Here is an 18,658-nt window from a genome sequence, read left to right as displayed (position 1 = left end):
CACAGGGTGATGCCTTCATAAAAAGATATATTAGATCCAGGTAATCTGCTCTCCTGAGCGAGTTGTGTAGGCACAACTCCTGTGAAAGCTCAATGACGTTGCTGCTGCCTCATGGCAAGGGAGGAATTCCACCAGGATGCTTGAAGGAAATGACAATTCACGGTTTAAGTCTGTGCTAACCAAAATGAGCGGAATTAAAATGGCTTCTTTGTATATTAGATCAAGGATCCTATTTCAGTTAGCACAATCCAAAACAGCGAATTGTCTTTTCCCTCAGAACCTTACACATGGCATATTACGCGTTTGCAGTAAATACATCATGTAATCATCTCCATCACTGGGGTGGTAACACAAATTCGTAATTTAGCGCTGTCAGAAAATAGTCCCAAATATAAGATAATAGCTTTTTTTTAATTTGTTCTGCAGAATAGTGTAGTGAGGTGTGACCTGATAAAGCAGAGCCACGACATGTGTGTCCAGAGGTGCAGAATTACTAATTTTGTTTAAAATTAGACAAGACAGTCTGAAGATGTGTCAAATTTATTACAGTGGGTGACTGTATGATAAATTTGAAGCAAGCTCTAGGCTTGCTCAATTCACACTATTACTGTGCACCAAGAAAATAGGCAAACACCAGAAGTAAATCTGAAGGATTTTACAAATCAATTGATCAATGTTCCCTTTTATGAACAGTTTTCAAAAGTAGGGTATAAAAACTGTCTGCTGCCCGGGTTCACATCGCATTTTTCCCCACCCATCAGGGCTTTCATCTAAAGCCCTAAAACAAATGGGATTCGGGCACATCCGTGGAAGGATCCATTGACTTTAATGAAGCAGACGGAGTCACTTTGTGTTCTGTTTGACCTCACTTTTATGCTGGCACAAAACATGCTCGCTTGTTTGAGCCAGAAGCAAAAATCCGCTTTATTAAAGTCAATGGCTCCACTGACGGATGCGTCTGAATCCTGTTTTTCAGCGATTGAGATGGAAGCCCTGGCACAGTTACTAACATTTGCCTAAAACATGATGTGAACATAGCCTAAAACACTTCATAAATGTGATACACAGCAAGTCTAGTTTTTAACCAGAATTCTAGTCCTGACAAAGTATGAAGACTAGAAAAACGACCATTGGTTATTCGATCTGGTAAATGTGATGTGCGATTAAAAGATTACTGCTGATTAGGGTTGAGCGAAACGGGTCGTTCATTTTCAAAAGTCACCGACTTTTGGCAAAGTCGGGTTTCATGAAACCCGATCCGACCCCTGTGCGGGGTCGGCCATGCGGTACGCGACTTTCGCGCCAAAGTCGCGTTTCAATGACGCGAAAAGCGCCATTTCTCAGCCAATGAAGGTAAACGCAGAGTGTGGGCAGCGTGATGACATAGGTCCTGGTCCCCACCATCTTAGAGAAGGGCATTGCAGTGATTGGCTTGCTGTCTGCGGCGTCACAGGGGCTATAAAGGGGCGTTCCCGCCGACCGCCATGTTACTGCTGCTGATCTGAGCTTAGGGAGAGGTTGCTGCCGCTTCGTCAGAAGCAGGGATAGCGTTAGGCAGGGTCCATTAACCACCAAACCGCTTGTGCTGTAGCGATTTCCACTGCCCAACACCACCTTCGGTGTGCAGGGACAGTGGAAGCTACATTTTTTTTTTTTTTCCCTCAGCGCTGTAGCTCATTGGGCTGCCCTAGAAGGCTCCCTGATAGCTGCATTGCTGTGTGTACGCCGCTGTGCAAACCAACTGCTTTTTTCAAAGCACAAATCCTCTTGTTCCTTCCTTTCTGCACAGCTATCTTTTTTGTTTGTCCACACTTTTTATTTAATTTGTGCATCAGTCCACTCCTTATTGCTGCCTGCCATACCTGGCTGAGATTACTGCAGGGAGATAGTAATTGTTGGACACTCCCTGTTTTTTTTTTTTTTTGTGGGAGATTAAGATTGACATTTCTGCTAGAGTGCCATCCCTGTGTGTGCCATCTCTCACTCAGTGGGCCATAGAAAACCTATTTATTTTTTTGCTTGATTTGGGTTATAAAATCTACCTGAAAAAATCACTACATCAGTGGGAGAAAAATATTGGCCTCAGGGCTTGTGTGCCACTCTTGACTCCTGTGTGTGCCATCTCTCAGTCAGTGGGCCATAGAAAGCCTATTTATTTTTTTGCTTGATTTGGGTTCTAAAATCTACCTGAAAAAATCACTACATCAATCAGTGGGAGAAAAATATTGGCCTCAGGGCTTGTGTGCCACTCTTGACTCCTGTGTGTGCCATCTCTCAGTCAGTGGGCCATAGAAAGCCTATTTATTTTTTTGCTTGATTTGGGTTCTAAAATCTACCTGAAAAAATCACTACACCAATCAGTGGGAGAAAAATATTGGCCTCAGGGCTTGTGTGCCACTCCTGACTCCTGTGTGCATCATCACTCACTCAGTGGGCCATAGAAAGCCTATTTTTTTTTTTTTGCTTTATTTGGGTTCTAAATTCTACCTGAAAAAATCAATAAATCAATCAGTGGGAGATTAATATTGGCCTTTGGGCTTGTGTGCCAGTCCTAAGCGTGCCATCTCTCTCTCTCAGATAGTGGGCCATAGAAAGCCTATTTATTATTTTTTTTATTGGGTTTATAAATTTTCCCTGGAAAAAAAAAAAAAGTGGGAGATTAATATTGGCCTCTGGGCTTGTGTGCCAGTCCTGAGCGTGCCATCTCTCTCACAAATAGTGGGCCATAGAAAGCCTATTTATTTATTTTTTTTGGTTTTATAAATTCTCCCTGAAAAAAAAAAGGGAGATTAATATTGGCCTTTGGGCTTGTGTGCCAGCCCTAAGCGAGCCATCTCTCTCTCTCAGATAGTGGGCCATAGAAAGCCTATTTATTATTTTTTTTATTGGGTTTATAAATTTTCCCTGAAAAAAAATAAAAAGTGGGAGATTAATATTGGCCTCTGGGCTTGTGTGCCAGTCCTGAGCGTGCCATCTCTCTCACAAATAGTGGGCCATAGAAAGCCTATTTATGTTTTTGGTTGATTTGGGTTCTAAATTCTACCTGAAAAAATCAATAAATCAATCAGTGGGAGATAAATATTGGCCTCTGGGCTTGTGTGCCACTCCTGACTCCTGTGTGCGTCATCTCTCACTCAGTGGGCCATAGAAAGCCTATTTTTTGTTTTATTTGTTTTATAGATTCTCCCTGAAAAAATCATTTTTATTTTATTTGGTTTCTAAATTCTTCCTGAAAAAATCATTTTTTTTTTTATTGTTTTTTTTCTAAAGTCTCCCTGGAAAAAAAAAAAAATCAAATCAGTGGGAGATTAATATTGCCCTTTCTGCTTGTGTGCCAGTCTTGACTCCTGGGTGTGCCATCTCTCTCTCTCTCTCCAATTGTGGGCCATAGAAAGCCTATTATTTTTTTAGCTTGATTTGGGTTCCAAAATCTAGCTGAAATAATCACTACATCAATCAGTGGGAGATAAATATTGGCCTCTGGGCTTGTGTGCCACTCCTGACTCCTGTGTGCGTCATCTCTCACTCAGTGGGCGATAGAAAGCCTTTTTTTGTTTTATTTGTTTTCTAAATTCTCCCTGAAAAAATCATTATATTTTATTTGGTTTCTAAATTCTTCCTGAAAAAATCATTTTATTCTATTATTTTTTTTTCCTAAAGTCTCCCTGAAAAAAAAAAAAAAACAAATCAGTGGGAGATTAATATTGCCCTTTATGCTTGTGTGCCAGTCTTGACTCCTGGGTGTGCCATCTCTCTCTCTCTCCAATTGTGGGCCATAGAAAGCCTATTTTTTTTTTAGCTTGATTTGGGTTCCAAAATCTACCTGAAAAAATCACTACATCAATCAGTGGGAGATAAATATTGGCCTCTGGGCTTGTGTGCCACTCCTGACTCCTGTGTGCGTCATCTCTCACTCAGTGGGCCATAGAAAGCCTTTTTTTGTTTTATTTGTTTTCTAAATTCTCCCTGAAAAAATCATTTTATTTTATTTGGTTTCTAAATTCTTCCTGAAAAAATCATTTTATTCTATTATTTTTTTTTCCTAAAGTCTCCCTGAAAAAAAAAAAAAATCAAATCAGTGGGAGATTAATATTGCCCTTTCTGCTTGTGTGCCAGTCTTGACTCCTGGGTGTGCCATCTCTCTCTCTCTCTCCAATTGTGGGCCATAGAAAGCCTATTTTTTTTTAGCTTGATTTGGGTTCCAAAATCTAGCTGAAAAAATCACTACATCAATCAGTGGGAGATAAATATTGGCCTCTGGGCTTGTGTGCCACTCCTGACTCCTGTGTGCGTCATCTCTCACTCAGTGGGCCATAGAAAGCCTTTTTTTGTTTTATTTGTTTTCTAAATTCTCCCTGAAAAAATCATTTTATTTTATTTGGTTTCTAAATTCTTCCTGAAAAAAATCATTTTATTCTATTATTTTTTTTTCCTAAAGTCTCCCTGAAAAAAAAAAAAAAATCAAATCAGTGGGAGATTAATATTTACATTTGTGCTTCAGTGACAGTCCTGCGTGTGTGGCATCTCTCTCATTTGTTGCCACCAACAACAGAGTGTGTAACATTGTGCCTGATTTTTGTTGTGGTCTCACTCACCTGTAAAGGGGTAGCTAAATCATACTGAAGTTATAGCTCACCGTGTAAGTTGTGTGACAGCAACAAATACCGTTAGTTTGTTTACGTTTTTAAAACAATGAGGAAGTCTGGTGGAAGAGGTCGTGGCCGGGGGCGTTCATTGTCAGCTGGTAATGAGGGTAGTGGTAGTGGTGGAGCATCAGCTGGTCGTGGGAAAAAAAATATTGCACCTAAGTCTGGAGCTGTGGAGCCAGGTTCGTCGCCTGGCTACACAAGGCCTCGAACGCTCCCTTTTCTGGGAGTAGGAAAACCGCTTTTAAAGCCGGAGCAGCAAGAGCAAGTTTTGGCTTATCTTGCTGACTCAGCCTCTAGCTCTTTTGCCTCCTCTCGTGAAACTGGTAAATGTCAAAGCAGCGCGTCGTTAGTGGATGTTCACGGTCAGGGACAAGTCGCTTCCTTGTCCTCTTCAGCAAAAACAACAACAGAGAAGAATGCAGCAGGCGACACAACGGGTTACTCCATGGAGCTCTTTACACATACCGTCCCTGGCTTAGAAAGTGAAGCAGTTAACAGTCCATGCCCATTATAAGTTGAATCTGACATGGAGTGCACTGATGCACAGCCACAGCCAGACTACTATGCTGGTCCTTTGACTCAGACCACAACATTGCCCTCGCAGGGTAATGATCAAGAATCAGACCCTGATGAGACTATGTTGCCCCATCACGAACGCTATACCACCGACCGACACGGTGACACAGACGAAGTTGCACACGAGCTACAAGAAGAGGTAATAGATGACCCAGTTCTTGACCCCGATTGGCAGCCATTGGGGGAACAGGGTGCAGGCGGCAGCAGTTCTGAAGCGGAGGAGGAGGGGCCGCAGCAGGCATCAACATCGCAACAGGTTCCATTTGCCGGGCCCGTATCTTGCCCAAAACGCGTGGCAAAGCCAAAACCTGTTGGAGGACAGCGTGGCCATCCGGTTAAAGCTCAGTCTGCAATGCCTGAAAAGGTATCCGATGCTAGAAAGAGTGCAGTCTGGCATTTTTTTAAACAACATCCAATTGATCAGCGCAAAGTCATCTGTCAAAAATGTTCAACTACCTTAAGCAGAGGACAGAATCTGAAAAGTCTCAATACAAGTTGCATGCATAGACATTTAACCACCATGCATTTGCAAGCCTGGACTAACTACCAAACGTTCCTTAAGGTTGTAGCACCCTCGGCCAATGAAGCTAGTCAGCAACGCAACATCCCTTCCGGCAGTGTGGGGCCACCATTTTCCGCACCACCTGCAGTATCTGTGCAGGTTTCTTTGCCAGGCCAAAGCAGTCAGGGTCAGGGAATCACCAGTTTCGTAGTAGGAAACACTGCATCTAGGGCACCGGCGGCAACAATACCATCTCCCACCGTCTCTCAGTCTGCCATGTCCACCGGCACCCCCGCTAGTTCCACGATCTCCAGCTCTCCAGTCCAGCTCACCCTACATGAGACTATGGTTAGAAAAAGGAAGTACTTAGCCTCGCATCCGCGTACACAGGGTTTGAACGCCCACATAGCTAGACTAATCTCGTTAGAGATGATGCCTTACCGGTTAGTTGAAAGCGAAGCTTTCAAAGCCCTGATGGACTACGCTGTACCACGCTACGAGCTACCCAGTCGACACTTTTTTTCCAGAAAAGCCATCCCAGCCCTCCACCAGCATGTTAAAGAGCGCATCGTCCATGCACTCAGGCAATCTGTGAGCACAAAGGTGCACCTGACAACAGATGCATGGACCAGTAGGCATGGCCAGGGACGTTACGTGTCCATCACGGCACACTGGGTGAATGTTGTGGATGCAGGGTCCACAGGGGACAGCAAGTTTGGGACAGTTCTGCCTAGCCCACGGTCTAGGAAACAGTTGGCTGTAGCCGTTCGCACCCCCTCCTCCTCCTCTTCGTCCTCCTGCAGAAGTGAGAGCTCGTCCACAGACCGCAGTCGCACAACCACTCCATCCGCAGCTGCCACTGTTGCACACCAGGTCTCCCATTATGGGGCAGCTACTGGCAAACGTCAGCGGGCTGTATTGGCTATGAAGTGTTTGGGCGACAACAGACACACTGCGGAAGTTCTGTCCGAGTTCTTGCAGAAAGAAACGCAGTCGTGGCTGGGCACTGTAGATCTTGAGGCAGGCAAGGTAGTGAGTGATAACGGAAGGAATTTCATGGCTGCCATCTCCCTTTCCCAACTGAAACACATTCCTTGCCTGGCTCACACCTTAAACCTGGTGGTGCAGTGCTTCCTGAAAAGTTATCCGGGGTTATCCGACCTGCTCCTCAAAGTGCGTGGACTTTGCTCACATATCCGCCGTTCGCCCGTACACTCCAGCCGTATGCAGACCTATCAGCGTTCTTTGAACCTTCCCCAGCATCGCCTAATCATAGACGTTGCAACAAGGTGGAACTCAACACTGCACATGCTTCAGAGACTGTGCGAACACAGGCGGGCTGTTATGTTTTTGTGGGAGGATACACATACATGGGCAGGCAGTAGGATGGCAGACATGGAGTTGTCAGGTGTGCAGTGGTCGAAGATTCAAGACATGTGTCAAGTCCTTCAGTGTTTTGAGGAATGCACACGGCTGGTTAGTGCAGACAACGCCATAATAAGCATGAGCATCCCCCTAATGCGTCTGCTGATGCAAAGTTTGACGCACATAAAGGATCAGGCGTCTGCAGCTGAGGAAGAGGAAAGCCTTGATGACAGTCAGCCATTGTCTGGCCAGGGCAGTGTACAGGACGAGTTAGCGGGCGAAGAGGAGGAGGAGGACGAGGAGGATGATGGGGATGATTATATTTTTAATGAGGAAGCTTTTCCGGGGCCACTGGAAATTGGTGGCGCGGCAAGGCCGGGTTCTGGTTTTTGGAGGGACACAAGTGACGTGGATTTGCCTGAAACTGCCCCTCAACCAAGCACAACCGCAGATTTGAGAACTGGAACTTTGGCCCACATGGCGGATTATGCCTTACGTATCCTCAAAAGGGACACACGCATAACTAAAATGATGAACGATGACGATTACTGGTTGGCCTGCCTCCTTGATCCTCGCTATAAAGGCAAATTGCAAAATATAATGCCACATGAGAACTTGGAACTAATATTAGCAACCAAACAATCAACTCTTGTTGACCGTTTGCTTCTGGCATTCCCTGCACACAGCGCCCGTGATCGTTCTCACACGAGCTGCAGGGGCCAGCAGACCAGAGGAGTTAGAGGGGCAGAAATCAGAAGTGGCGTTGGCCAGAGGGGTTTTCTGACCAGGTTGTGGAGTGATTTTGCTATGACCGCAGACAGGACAGGTACTGCAGCATCAATTCAAAGTGACAGGAGACAACATTTGTCCAGTATGGTTACAAACTATTTTTCATCCCTTATCGATGTTCTCCCTCAACCGTCATTCCCATTTGATTACTGGGCATCAAAATTAGACACCTGGCCAGAATTGGCAGAATATGCATTGCAGGAGCTTGCTTGCCCGGCAGCTAGTGTCCTATCAGAAAGAGTATTCAGTGCTGCAGGTTCAATACTAACAGAAAAAAGGACTCGTCTGGCTACCCAAAATGTAGATGATCTAACCTTCATTAAAATGAACCACAACTGGATTTCGAAATCTTTTGCCCCACCTTGCCCGGCTGACACCTAGCTTTCCTATGAAAAGGTCTTGCCTGTGGACTATTCTGAATGCCTTTTCCCATCTCGTAATTTTCTGCACCTGATTGTCCAGCATACGACATGTTTACACCTCACTAAATGGCCAAACTCCCCACACGGGGCCGTGGTATCGACACTTGGCGACAGCACCCGTGAGAGTGCAGTTTGTCTGAAGAGGTGGGTGTGCCCGCTTTTGGTCGACGGCACTGCCACTGGGTCCCTCCTAGTACAATAAAGTGTCTCTGGCGGTGGTGGTGCGCACCCAACGTCAGACACACCGTTGTAATATGAGGGGCCCTGGGCCTGTACCGCCGGCCACAAGACAGTTCCCCCCCCCCCAGCTCAAACAGTGCTCTACCACTTGCAAAATTATCTCACAGCTCCACCAATGTTTAGTCTATGCGCTGACATCCTTCAATGCCTGCCACTGACAATACCATTGTATTGACATTTTTGTTATGTTAGGCCTTCGAAGCCTGTCTGCGGTCACTCCTTCCACTATGCCTCCACTGACCACACCACTGCTGCCCGTGTACCCCTGAAACCAATTTAAAATTGCCTACAGCCCAATTTTTTTATTTTAGGCCTTCGATGCCTGTCTGCGGTCCGTTCTTTCTACTACTACTACACTGACCAGGCCACTGCTGCCCGTGTACCCCTGGAACCAATTTAAAATTGCCTACAGCCATGTGTTATTATTTTAGGCCTTCGATGCCTGTCTGCGGTCACTCCTTCCACTAGGCCTCCACTGACCACACCACTGCTGCCCGTGTACCCCTGGAACCAATTTAAAATTGCCTACAGCCAGCCCAATTTTATTATTTTAGGCCTTCGATGCCTGTCTGCGGTCACTCCTTCCACTAGGCCTCCACTGACCACACCACTGCTGCCCGTGTACCCCTGGAACCAATTTAAAATTGCCTACAGCCATGTGTTATTAATTTAGGCCTTCGATGCCTGTCTGCGGTCACTCCTTACAATATGCCTCCACTGACCACACCACTGCTGCCCGTGTACCCCTGGAACCAATTTAAAATTGCCTACAGACAGCCCATTTTTTTTATTTTAGGCCTTCGATGCCTGTCTGCGGTCCGTTCTTTCTACTACTACTACACTGACCAGGCCACTGCTGCCCGTGTACCCCTGGAACCAATTTAAAATTGCCTACAGCCATGTGTTATTATTTTAGGCCTTCGATGCCTGTCTGCGGTCACTCCTTCCACTAGGCCTCCACTGACCACACCACTGCTGCCCGTGTACCCCTAGAACATATTTATAATTGCATAGAGCATCCTTTTTTTAATAGTAGGCGTACAAAGTCTGTCTGCGGTTCACTATTGAAATTGTCCTCCACTGCCCAGAGCACTGCAGCTTGTGTACCCCTGTAACTTTTTTCTGCTGCAGTGAGCCACATTTTTGGTTTGAGTCCTACTACCTGTGTCTGTCTGCGCCACTCAATTCAGCTGTGTTCCTTTGAAAAAAGCTGAGCGTCAATAGTCTTGTTTTCAGCCTCTAGGAATTTTAAAACTGCATTGGGTGTACAACTTTGGTAGGGCCTACTAACGGTGTCTGCCTCCCCAAGGTGTTCCCCAGGTTTCCTCTCCATTGCTTCAATCTTCATGCTCTCGTTTAGTAGTTGTTGGAAACTACGCTGCATTAGGCCTACAAATTGGGTATGGGGTGTAGAGAGATGGTGTGTTCCACTCCAAGGTGTTCTCCAGGTTGCCTTTCCTGAGCTTCAATCTTCATGCTCTCGTTTAGTAGTTGTTGGAAACTACGCTGCATTAGGCCTACAAATTGGGTATGGGGTGTAGAGAGATGGTGTGTTCCACTCCAAGGTGTTCTCCAGGTTGCCTTTCCTGAGCTTCAATCTTCATGCTCTCGTTTAGTAGTTGTTGGAAACTACGCTGCATTAGGCCTACAAATTGGGTATGGGGTGTAGAGAGATGGTGTGTTCCACTCCAAGGTGTTCTCCAGGTTGCCTTTCCTGAGCTTCAATCTTCATGCTCTCGTTTAGTAGTTGTTGGAAACTACGCTGCATTAGGCCTACAAATTGGGTATGGGGTGTAGAGAGATGGTGTGTTCCACTCCAAGGTGTTCTCCAGGTTGCCTTTCCTGAGCTTCAATCTTCATGCTCTCGTTTAGTAGTTGTTGGAAACTACGCTGCATTAGGCCTACAAATTGGGTATGGGGTGTAGAGAGATGGTGTGTTCCACTCCAAGGTGTTCTCCAGGTTGCCTTTCCTGAGCTTCAATCTTCATGCTCTCGTTTAGTAGTTGTTGGAAACTACGCTGCATTAGGCCTACAAATTGGGTATGGGGTGTAGAGAGATGGTGTGTTCCACTCCAAGGTGTTCTCCAGGTTGCCTTTCCTGAGCTTCAATCTTCATGCTCTCGTTTAGTAGTTGTTGGAAACTACGCTGCATTAGGCCTACAAATTGGGTATGGGGTGTAGAGAGATGGTGTGTTCCACTCCAAGGTGTTCTCCAGGTTGCCTTTCCTGAGCTTCAATCTTCATGCTCTCGTTTAGTAGTTGTTGGAAACTACGCTGCATTAGGCCTACAAATTGGGTATGGGGTGTAGAGAGATGGTGTGTTCCACTCCAAGGTGTTCTCCAGGTTGCCTTTCCTGAGATTCAATCTTCATGCTCTCGTTTAGTAGTTGTTGGAAACTACGCTGCATTAGGCCTACAAATTGGGTATGGGGTGTAGAGAGATGGTGTGTTCCACTCCAAGGTGTTCTCCAGGTTGCCTTTCCTGAGCTTCAATCTTCATGCTCTCGTTTAGTAGTTGTTGGAAACTACGCTGCATTAGGCCTACAAATTGGGTATGGGGTGTAGAGAGATGGTGTGTTCCACTCCAAGGTGTTCTCCAGGTTGCCTTTCCTGAGCTTCAATCTTCATGCTCTCGTTTAGTAGTTGTTGGAAACTACGCTGCATTAGGCCTACAAATTGGGTATGGGGTGTAGAGAGATGGTGTGTTCCACTCCAAGGTGTTCCCCAGGTTTCCTCTCCATTGCTTCGATCTTCATGCTCTCGTTTAGTAGTTGTAGAAAACTACACTGCATTAGGCCTACAAATTGGGTATGGGGTGTAGAGAGATGGTGTGTTCCACTCCAAGGTGTTCCCCAGGTTTCGTCCACATTGCTTCGGTCTTCCGACTCTCGTTTAGTAGTTGTAGAAAACTACACTGCATTAGGCCTACAAATTGGGTATGGGGTGTAGAGAGACGGTGTGTTACACTCCAAGGTGTTCCCCAGGTTTCGTCCACATTGCTTCGATCTTCCGACTCTCGTTTAGTAGTTGTTGAAAACTACACTGCATTAGGCCTACAAATTGGGTATGGGGTGTAGAGAGATGGTGTGTTCCACTCCAAGGTGTTCTCCAGGTTGCCTTTCCTGAACTTCTATCTTCAGGCTCTCATTAAATTGTAGTTAAATGGAACAACTGCATTTGGCGTACTAGTTGGTTTGGGGCCTACTATCGGTGTCTGCCACTCCTTGCTGTTCTCCTGGTTTCCTGTCCTGAAATTCCATTTTCAGGCTCTTGTTAAGTAGTTGTTAATGTTAGACTGCATTTGGCCTACTAGTTGGGTTGGGGCCTACAATCGGTGTCTGCCACTCCTTGCTGTTCTCCTCAACTGAACAAAGCTGGGCCGCCTGTTTACTACGGTTGCCAATTTTGAACTGCATGTCGACTACTTACTGATTTGGGCCTACTCTCTGTGTCAGCCTCTCATTCCAGTTGTCCTCCACTGCAATGCCCCCTGGTTAGTCCTGTGTTACCAATTTTGAACTGCATTTAGCCCACTTTATTCTTTGGGCCTATATCTGTGTTTCCTCCTCATCCTGCCCATTGCCCAGCCAGTGATAGATGAGTCTGCTGGTACATTGACCCATAACGCAAAATTCCCCGTGCACGCTACACAGCAAGATTGTGACCCTGCTGAAAGTCAGGTTCCTCTTCCCGCATACCATACCACCTTACACGGGGACAAAGAGGAAGGTGCAGATGAAAGTGCAGGTTCGTTCATCAGGTGGGGGGAGGAATACTAGTTGGCGACGTCACTGGCACAGGGCCTCTCATAGTACGCAAAAGTGTTGCTGCCGGTGGGAGGCGCCCCCGCCGTGCAAACACACCGCTGTACTTTGAGGGGCCCTGTGCCAGTGCCAATGCCAACGAGTGGGCCCCCCCTGCTTGCTCAGGATCACAGCACTTGCAAAGTTTAAATACTTACCTCTCCCTGCTCCACTGCCGTGACGTGGTCCAGATTTACTGGGCCCACTAATTACTTGAACCAGCCCTACCCCCCACAACTTTAGCCAAATGACCCCCAATTTCAAATGCCTTCCAATTATTATAAGGTAAATTACGATTGACAAGCTTCTTTAATAAGAATGGATGTTTTTGCCATTAAAATGGGCAGTGTAGGTGTTTTCCTGGCCTCCACTCACTGCCGACTATGCTCCCCCATTGACTTGCATTGGGTTTCGTGTTTCGGGCGATACCCGACTTTTCGCGATAATCGGCCGATTCCACTCGACTCGACTTCTAAGATAGTCGGGTTTCGCGAAACACGGCTCGACTCTAAAAAGGTCAAGGTCGCTCAACCCTACTGCTGATGAATACCATGAGAACCATGGTCTCTTCATGTTTCATTAAAGTACTAATTGTGGTTACTTTTTGTCTGATTATGGAGGACGAAGCAGTGCCACTCAATGTTTCCCTATATACTGTGGACCCTTTCTTGACAATATAAACTTTTAGAAACATTATTGAACTCTACACTCAAACTAATTTTATGAATCTCTATGGATCTGAAGTCCCAAAATGTTGGAAAAAATGAGCACAAATATTTCCCCTCTTCTATAAGAAACATTCCAACATTTAGCACTTGACAGAATTTAATTTATTAACATGATAATCCCTCTCCGCCCAATGTACATATTGCTCTTCAAAGTAACATTTCCATCTAATTCAATCTTGACAAAGAAAAATGAATGATGTTTTCATATGATGGTTATGGAATCTTTGTAACTGGTCAGGTATGACTGGAATGAATGAAATTTTAATAAAAGTATTCATAGAAAGGAATTCAGGATATACATCACTGGATCTCAAATATGTCCCCGCATACTGAAAAGAGCTGTTTTATCCTGTTTGATGTTTTATATAACATTAAAGGGGTCTTATGAGTTGGTATAAATAGAGTTTAACGAGGCACATGTACTGTAGTGTAGGTTAGAAAGAAAAGCCTGAAAGCTGCTCTAATTGTGGTGCAACTGTAAATGTACAAAAAGAAAAATATAAAAAGTGCTCCCCTGGGCAAAACCTACTGTTAATTGGTCTAAAAACACATGGGCTACTTGCTCAGTGAACAAGTCTGTAGAAACCTGTTCACACCACCAAAGAACTTGAGGACACAAAAGCGCACAGAGAGGTCAAAAAATACTCTGTTGCAAAAAAAAGTCACAGTAAATAAGCAAGTGCTAGTCAAAAAATGAAAAAATACAAAAATACAGGGTATTTAGTTAATACGTTTTTACGTATCAATACATACTTTTTTTGCAAAAAAACATATTAACTAAATACCCTGTATTTTTGTATTTTTTCATTTTTTGACTAGCACTTGCTTATTTACTGTGACTTTTTTACAACAGAGTATTTTTTGACCTCTCTGTGCGCTTTTGTATTTTCATGTTAATTGGTCTAAAAGTATTTCAGTAGGGTGCTTATGCTCACCTTGTGGGGGTGCACTTGTAGCACAGACCCCGGATGCCTATTGTCATTCCACTATGAGTAGCTAATGAACCTACTTTTGTCGAGTACACCCCTGGGATGACATAGTAAGTATTAAGAACAAAGGTTTTCGGTTGGCACGTCATACAAATAGAGGATTGAGAGGAAACTGATTCTGTATTATTATCTCTTTTGTATAGTAATGAGAGTGTTCAGGAAACATTGTGTTTCGTGCATATACTGCCAGTTTTCTGGAAAATAACATGTGAGGAAGGAGATGCTACGTCCCCGAATCACGTTGTATACTGAGCACTCATATTACTATACATGCAAAAGAAGAATTCTGAATTGCTTCTTCGCAATTCTCTATTTTGGAATGACACGCTGCCCAAAAAAATAGTTTTTTTATACATATATTTGGTAGTGCAGTGTCAGTACAGAGAAGCTCATCAAGCAATGTGTGATAATTTCCCAGTGCAAAAATGCCAATAGGTTGAGTTTCTCTAAGAGAAATATTCATAGTGAGGGTAACTCACAAAATGAATTTATTGTGTACATAAGTGCAACATCAACACAACAAGGTAGTACTAGAGATTACCAAAAAGATTTGCATTACTCCATTCCAGGATCAATTTCAGTACTCTGTGGCAGCTGGACCTGAGCAGTGAAAACTTCCTATAGCCAGCACTCGAACAGCGATATCCTTGGTCACACTTGTGAATGCTAGGCCCCTGTGACATGATGACGTTGCGGGGACCTAGTACTTTCTTAGGCGTCCAGGATGCGAGCAATCGAGAGCTAGCCAAGGAGTTTGCAAGGATGACCGCCCCCAAACTTGTCAATGCCTTTTAAATTACTGTCACTATGTTCGCTGGAGCTGCACTTTTGTCTTATAGGAGTTCTCTAAATTTTACAAATTAAATAACAAGTAAAAATACATTTAGTAACTTATATTTTATATTTGAAAATTATTACCATGCAGGTACTAGCAAATTTCATGAAAATTACTTTGTCCAAACCAAAGAAACTGGTAGCACTGAGAATATGGAAGACAAGAGGGCTTGTAAAACAGTGTGGCAATACTTTAAGTCACCAACAAACAAAAGCATATAGAACAGTCCCAGCAAATACACAAGAAGGTGCAAACTACAGGGTCTCACTCTTCTGCTGGCTCTCTGGGATTAGAGCAGCTGTGACTTTGGGTCTTCCAACAGTGGCACCCTGCTTTTGTCGGGCACCCACAGAAAAAAGGTAACGGCAAGCTAAGGAAGTTAACAGTCAATTGCGGTACTTGGCCAAGCAACCTGATTATCCCAACATGGCTTCTTTGATTGTGTCCATGGGGCCAGGCGACCTGATTATCCCAACCAGGCTTCACCAAGTGCCTTTGAGAGCTTAGTGATAGTCAATAGAGCAGATATGTATTCCTCCAGCTACGGCCATGATCCCTTAAGCTGGCATCCTGTAGAATCTCTCTGGGAACAGAGGCAGATCCCTTTTTTTGTAGCTAACAAAGGTCCTTCAGGCCATTATCCACAGGTCAGTAGTAAGGTGGGATGAGGTCATCTCTCGTTGTCTCGGTATTCAACCAGTTTGCATATTTTTTCCTTCAATGTTTGCAGGTCAACAAGCTGCATGAACTGGGACAATGGGTGATCAACATATTAGTAAACATCAATGGTTCACTGACCTTGCGTCCCTGTCATCCAAGGATAGCAGCACAATATGCTGCAACAAACATCAATTGAAGAATCAACATTCAGGCTGATATGAACAATGACCTATGTCTCCTGACCTACTGAGAAATATGTCTGGCCTAATTAAGAATAAACACTGTGTCATCACAGGAAGGAATCATTAGCTGACTACTGTGTTCTCCATGATCTACAGTGGCATAGGGTATTGGTGGCAATATAGTCTAGCTAGCTGACAGTGATCTGTTACAGTGATAATTATACTGTATTTACCTATTCAAATGTCTCAATAAAGAGGTTGCTAAAGACTATGACATTTATGGCCAATCTTTATAACAGGTCATCAATATCAAAACGGTTGTGATATGATACCCGGCATTTCCACTGATTCACTGTACGCAGTTATTTCCTTTAGTGGGAGCTGAGCTGCAGAAGCCATAAATGGCCACTACACAGTAAACGGAGCAACTACACACCAAGGGCTCTGTACAGAACATACTCCATCTGCACTGGCTTCAGCTTCAGGCTATAGGAGTTCATTTGTCTGGAATCTGGGCTTTAAAATATGCAAAAAAAAGTTAAAACTATTTTAACTGCAAAGGGAGGACCAACTCCATAATAATACCTATGGATTTATGATTGGATGTCATAAAAGCTCTGTAGATATAATGTGTTGGTGTCTTAATACTTTTTGCCATATAGTGTATTATTTACCTCTGAATCTGTTACAATTTTTGGACTTTTGCTCGCTCTTATAATAGAGAACTTTGGCTGTTGTTATGAGGGGCATCACTTTTACTGCACATGTCAGTTTTCATCTATATTAAAAAGTCATTTTTAAAGGGAATCTGTCAGTACAATCAACCCTCCTAAGCAGTCTATATGGGCATGTAAGTCATATTAAGCTGAATAAAATGATACCTTAATATCTGCAATTCAATGTCTTATTCCAGAGAAATCCATGTTTTTATTATATGCAAATAAGCTTTTAAGTTCTATGGGCCAGAAATAGATCTCCTCGAGAATCTGGCACTGCCGCCGGCACTCGGGAACGGAGTGTGCGGCTGCATGTATTTCTATGCAGATGAACGCTCCGGTCCCAAGTGCCGGTGGCAGTGCCGGGCATTGATGCGAGAGGCTTGTGCGAGTTTCTCGCATTGCACTCGCAAGTGTGACCCCGGCCTAATGTCTCGACTTCTAGGTTGTTTCTGTTATAATGACAATGTTTAACCAAGTATCAGTTAAAGCGGGAAGCAAATGTTTCTGCAGCACATCTGTCACTTTAATTCGCCAGAAAAAAATTACCGTAGCCATGTGTACACCACTGTACCAACACTACCCTGAGTCAAACCGAAGGATGACCGCCATGTAATACTCCATTTCCCCAGCAGCAGACAAATTGCCAGCAGAATTCTTACAAAATCAGATGTTTCTTGGACGTCTCAGGAGAATCTTATAATCAGACAACCTGTTTTATTAATATCAGCTGCGGAGATGTTTTACATGCTGTATATTACATACTTTGCAACATATTCAATAATTCACATCCGTCAACACGTACGGACTGTCTGAGGATAGACTGGAGTCCGATATTCACACAATGGAGAGCTCTACACAGCCTATGTGAATTTGGCATACAATGGGTGGTACAATTACATTTCTTTTGCAATAATCCTTAGCACAAATTGACAAATTTCCAGATTTCCAAGTTTAAGCTGTGAATTTTCCCAGAAACTTGAGTTTGAAATTTTGTCAACAGTGGATTTTCACTCTGGAAAATCCCCAAAGTATCTGAATGGTGTAAGACGGGAACGTCATCATCAAAACATACACATTTAAAGTACAGCATATACACCAATCTTCTGTGCCAAAGATTAGCAAAGTAGTAAAATTGTAACAACTACCGTGTTGCAGTGTACAAGCAAAATATGTACAGGTACCACATAACGGAGCAGTAGCTTGTTAATCAATAGCTTTAATGACTACGGTTTTACCTAGATTATACCATCATACCTTCTTTGTTATTAGCCATTTCAGGTTAAGGAAAGGTTAAATGTATCCTGGAAACACTGACAAGATGCAGAAAAATATCTTCCCCTATGATTACTACTTTATCTCATTTTATCTCCAGTTCAGGGTGCCTCTGGAAACATTGACTTATTTGCGAAAGTGGTTTTATAAATTGCAATTTTATAATCGTCAGATTTATTAAAGGTTCAGAAGGTTTCAGAAGGAATATCTTACCTGAGATGCATGTGACTCCTGAAAGCCGATAACACAAAGGAAGAAAAGTAGACTGTACTGTAATCCAGAGGTCATACTGACAAGTCCTTAATGCAAAATGTACTCAGACTGGATGCTAATGAAAACCACAGAGCTTCTTCTCTGTCTGTTCTCCTCTGTGAACCTTCCTCTAGCAGATGTCTTCAATGCACACCCATATATTTGAATGAGGCAGCATGACCACTGGTGCTGCAAGATCAAAACTTTGTGTAAATGGAGCTGACGGAGTATCCAGCTTCTGAGTGTGCAAGCCTGAGTGTGCAAGCCTGAGTGTTCAAGGATGAGTGCGCAAGCCTCTGAGTGTTCAAGGATGAGTGTGCAAGCCTCTGAGTGTGCAAGCCTGAGTGTGCAAGCCTCTGACTGCTACACACAGCTTTCTCCAACTGTTGACACCTAAGTTGCTGCTTGTACCTTACTAAGTCTTTCTCTAGCCCTCCCACATTTTTCTCAGCAAAATTAAAAAGGTGGAGAAAGGACGCTTTATGGAAAAAAGTACCCAGGCTCTGACAATGCCAGAGCAAGTTGCTACGTCTCATTCAGCCCTACAAAACTTGGAATTCTCGCATGTGAAGAGACAGGATGTGTGAAATGTTAGGATCCGTCTCTCCACTGAGCACAGTATACAGTGTTTCATCTGAATGAGAAGAGCACAATCATTGGTTTCAATGTGGATTA

General features: G+C 44.0%; 1 protein-coding gene across 1 annotated transcript in view; it reads right to left on the bottom strand.

Moving 5' to 3' along the window:
- The window catches only part of FBLN7 (fibulin 7), a 335,652-nt gene extending 317,266 nt beyond the window's left edge, over nucleotides 1–18,386 (bottom strand). Inside the window, exon 1 of the mRNA XM_069769216.1 lies at nucleotides 17,945–18,386. Coding sequence (XP_069625317.1) covers nucleotides 17,945–18,019 — 75 coding nt within the window. The 5' untranslated portion in view covers nucleotides 18,020–18,386. The remainder of the gene's footprint in view (nucleotides 1–17,944) is intronic.
- Nucleotides 18,387–18,658: the final 272 nt, after the last annotated feature.

Source organism: Ranitomeya imitator, chromosome 5 (assembly GCF_032444005.1).
Source record: "Ranitomeya imitator isolate aRanImi1 chromosome 5, aRanImi1.pri, whole genome shotgun sequence".
NCBI lineage: Eukaryota > Metazoa > Chordata > Amphibia > Anura > Dendrobatidae > Ranitomeya > Ranitomeya imitator.
This window is presented reverse-complemented; position numbering and strand designations above follow the sequence as displayed.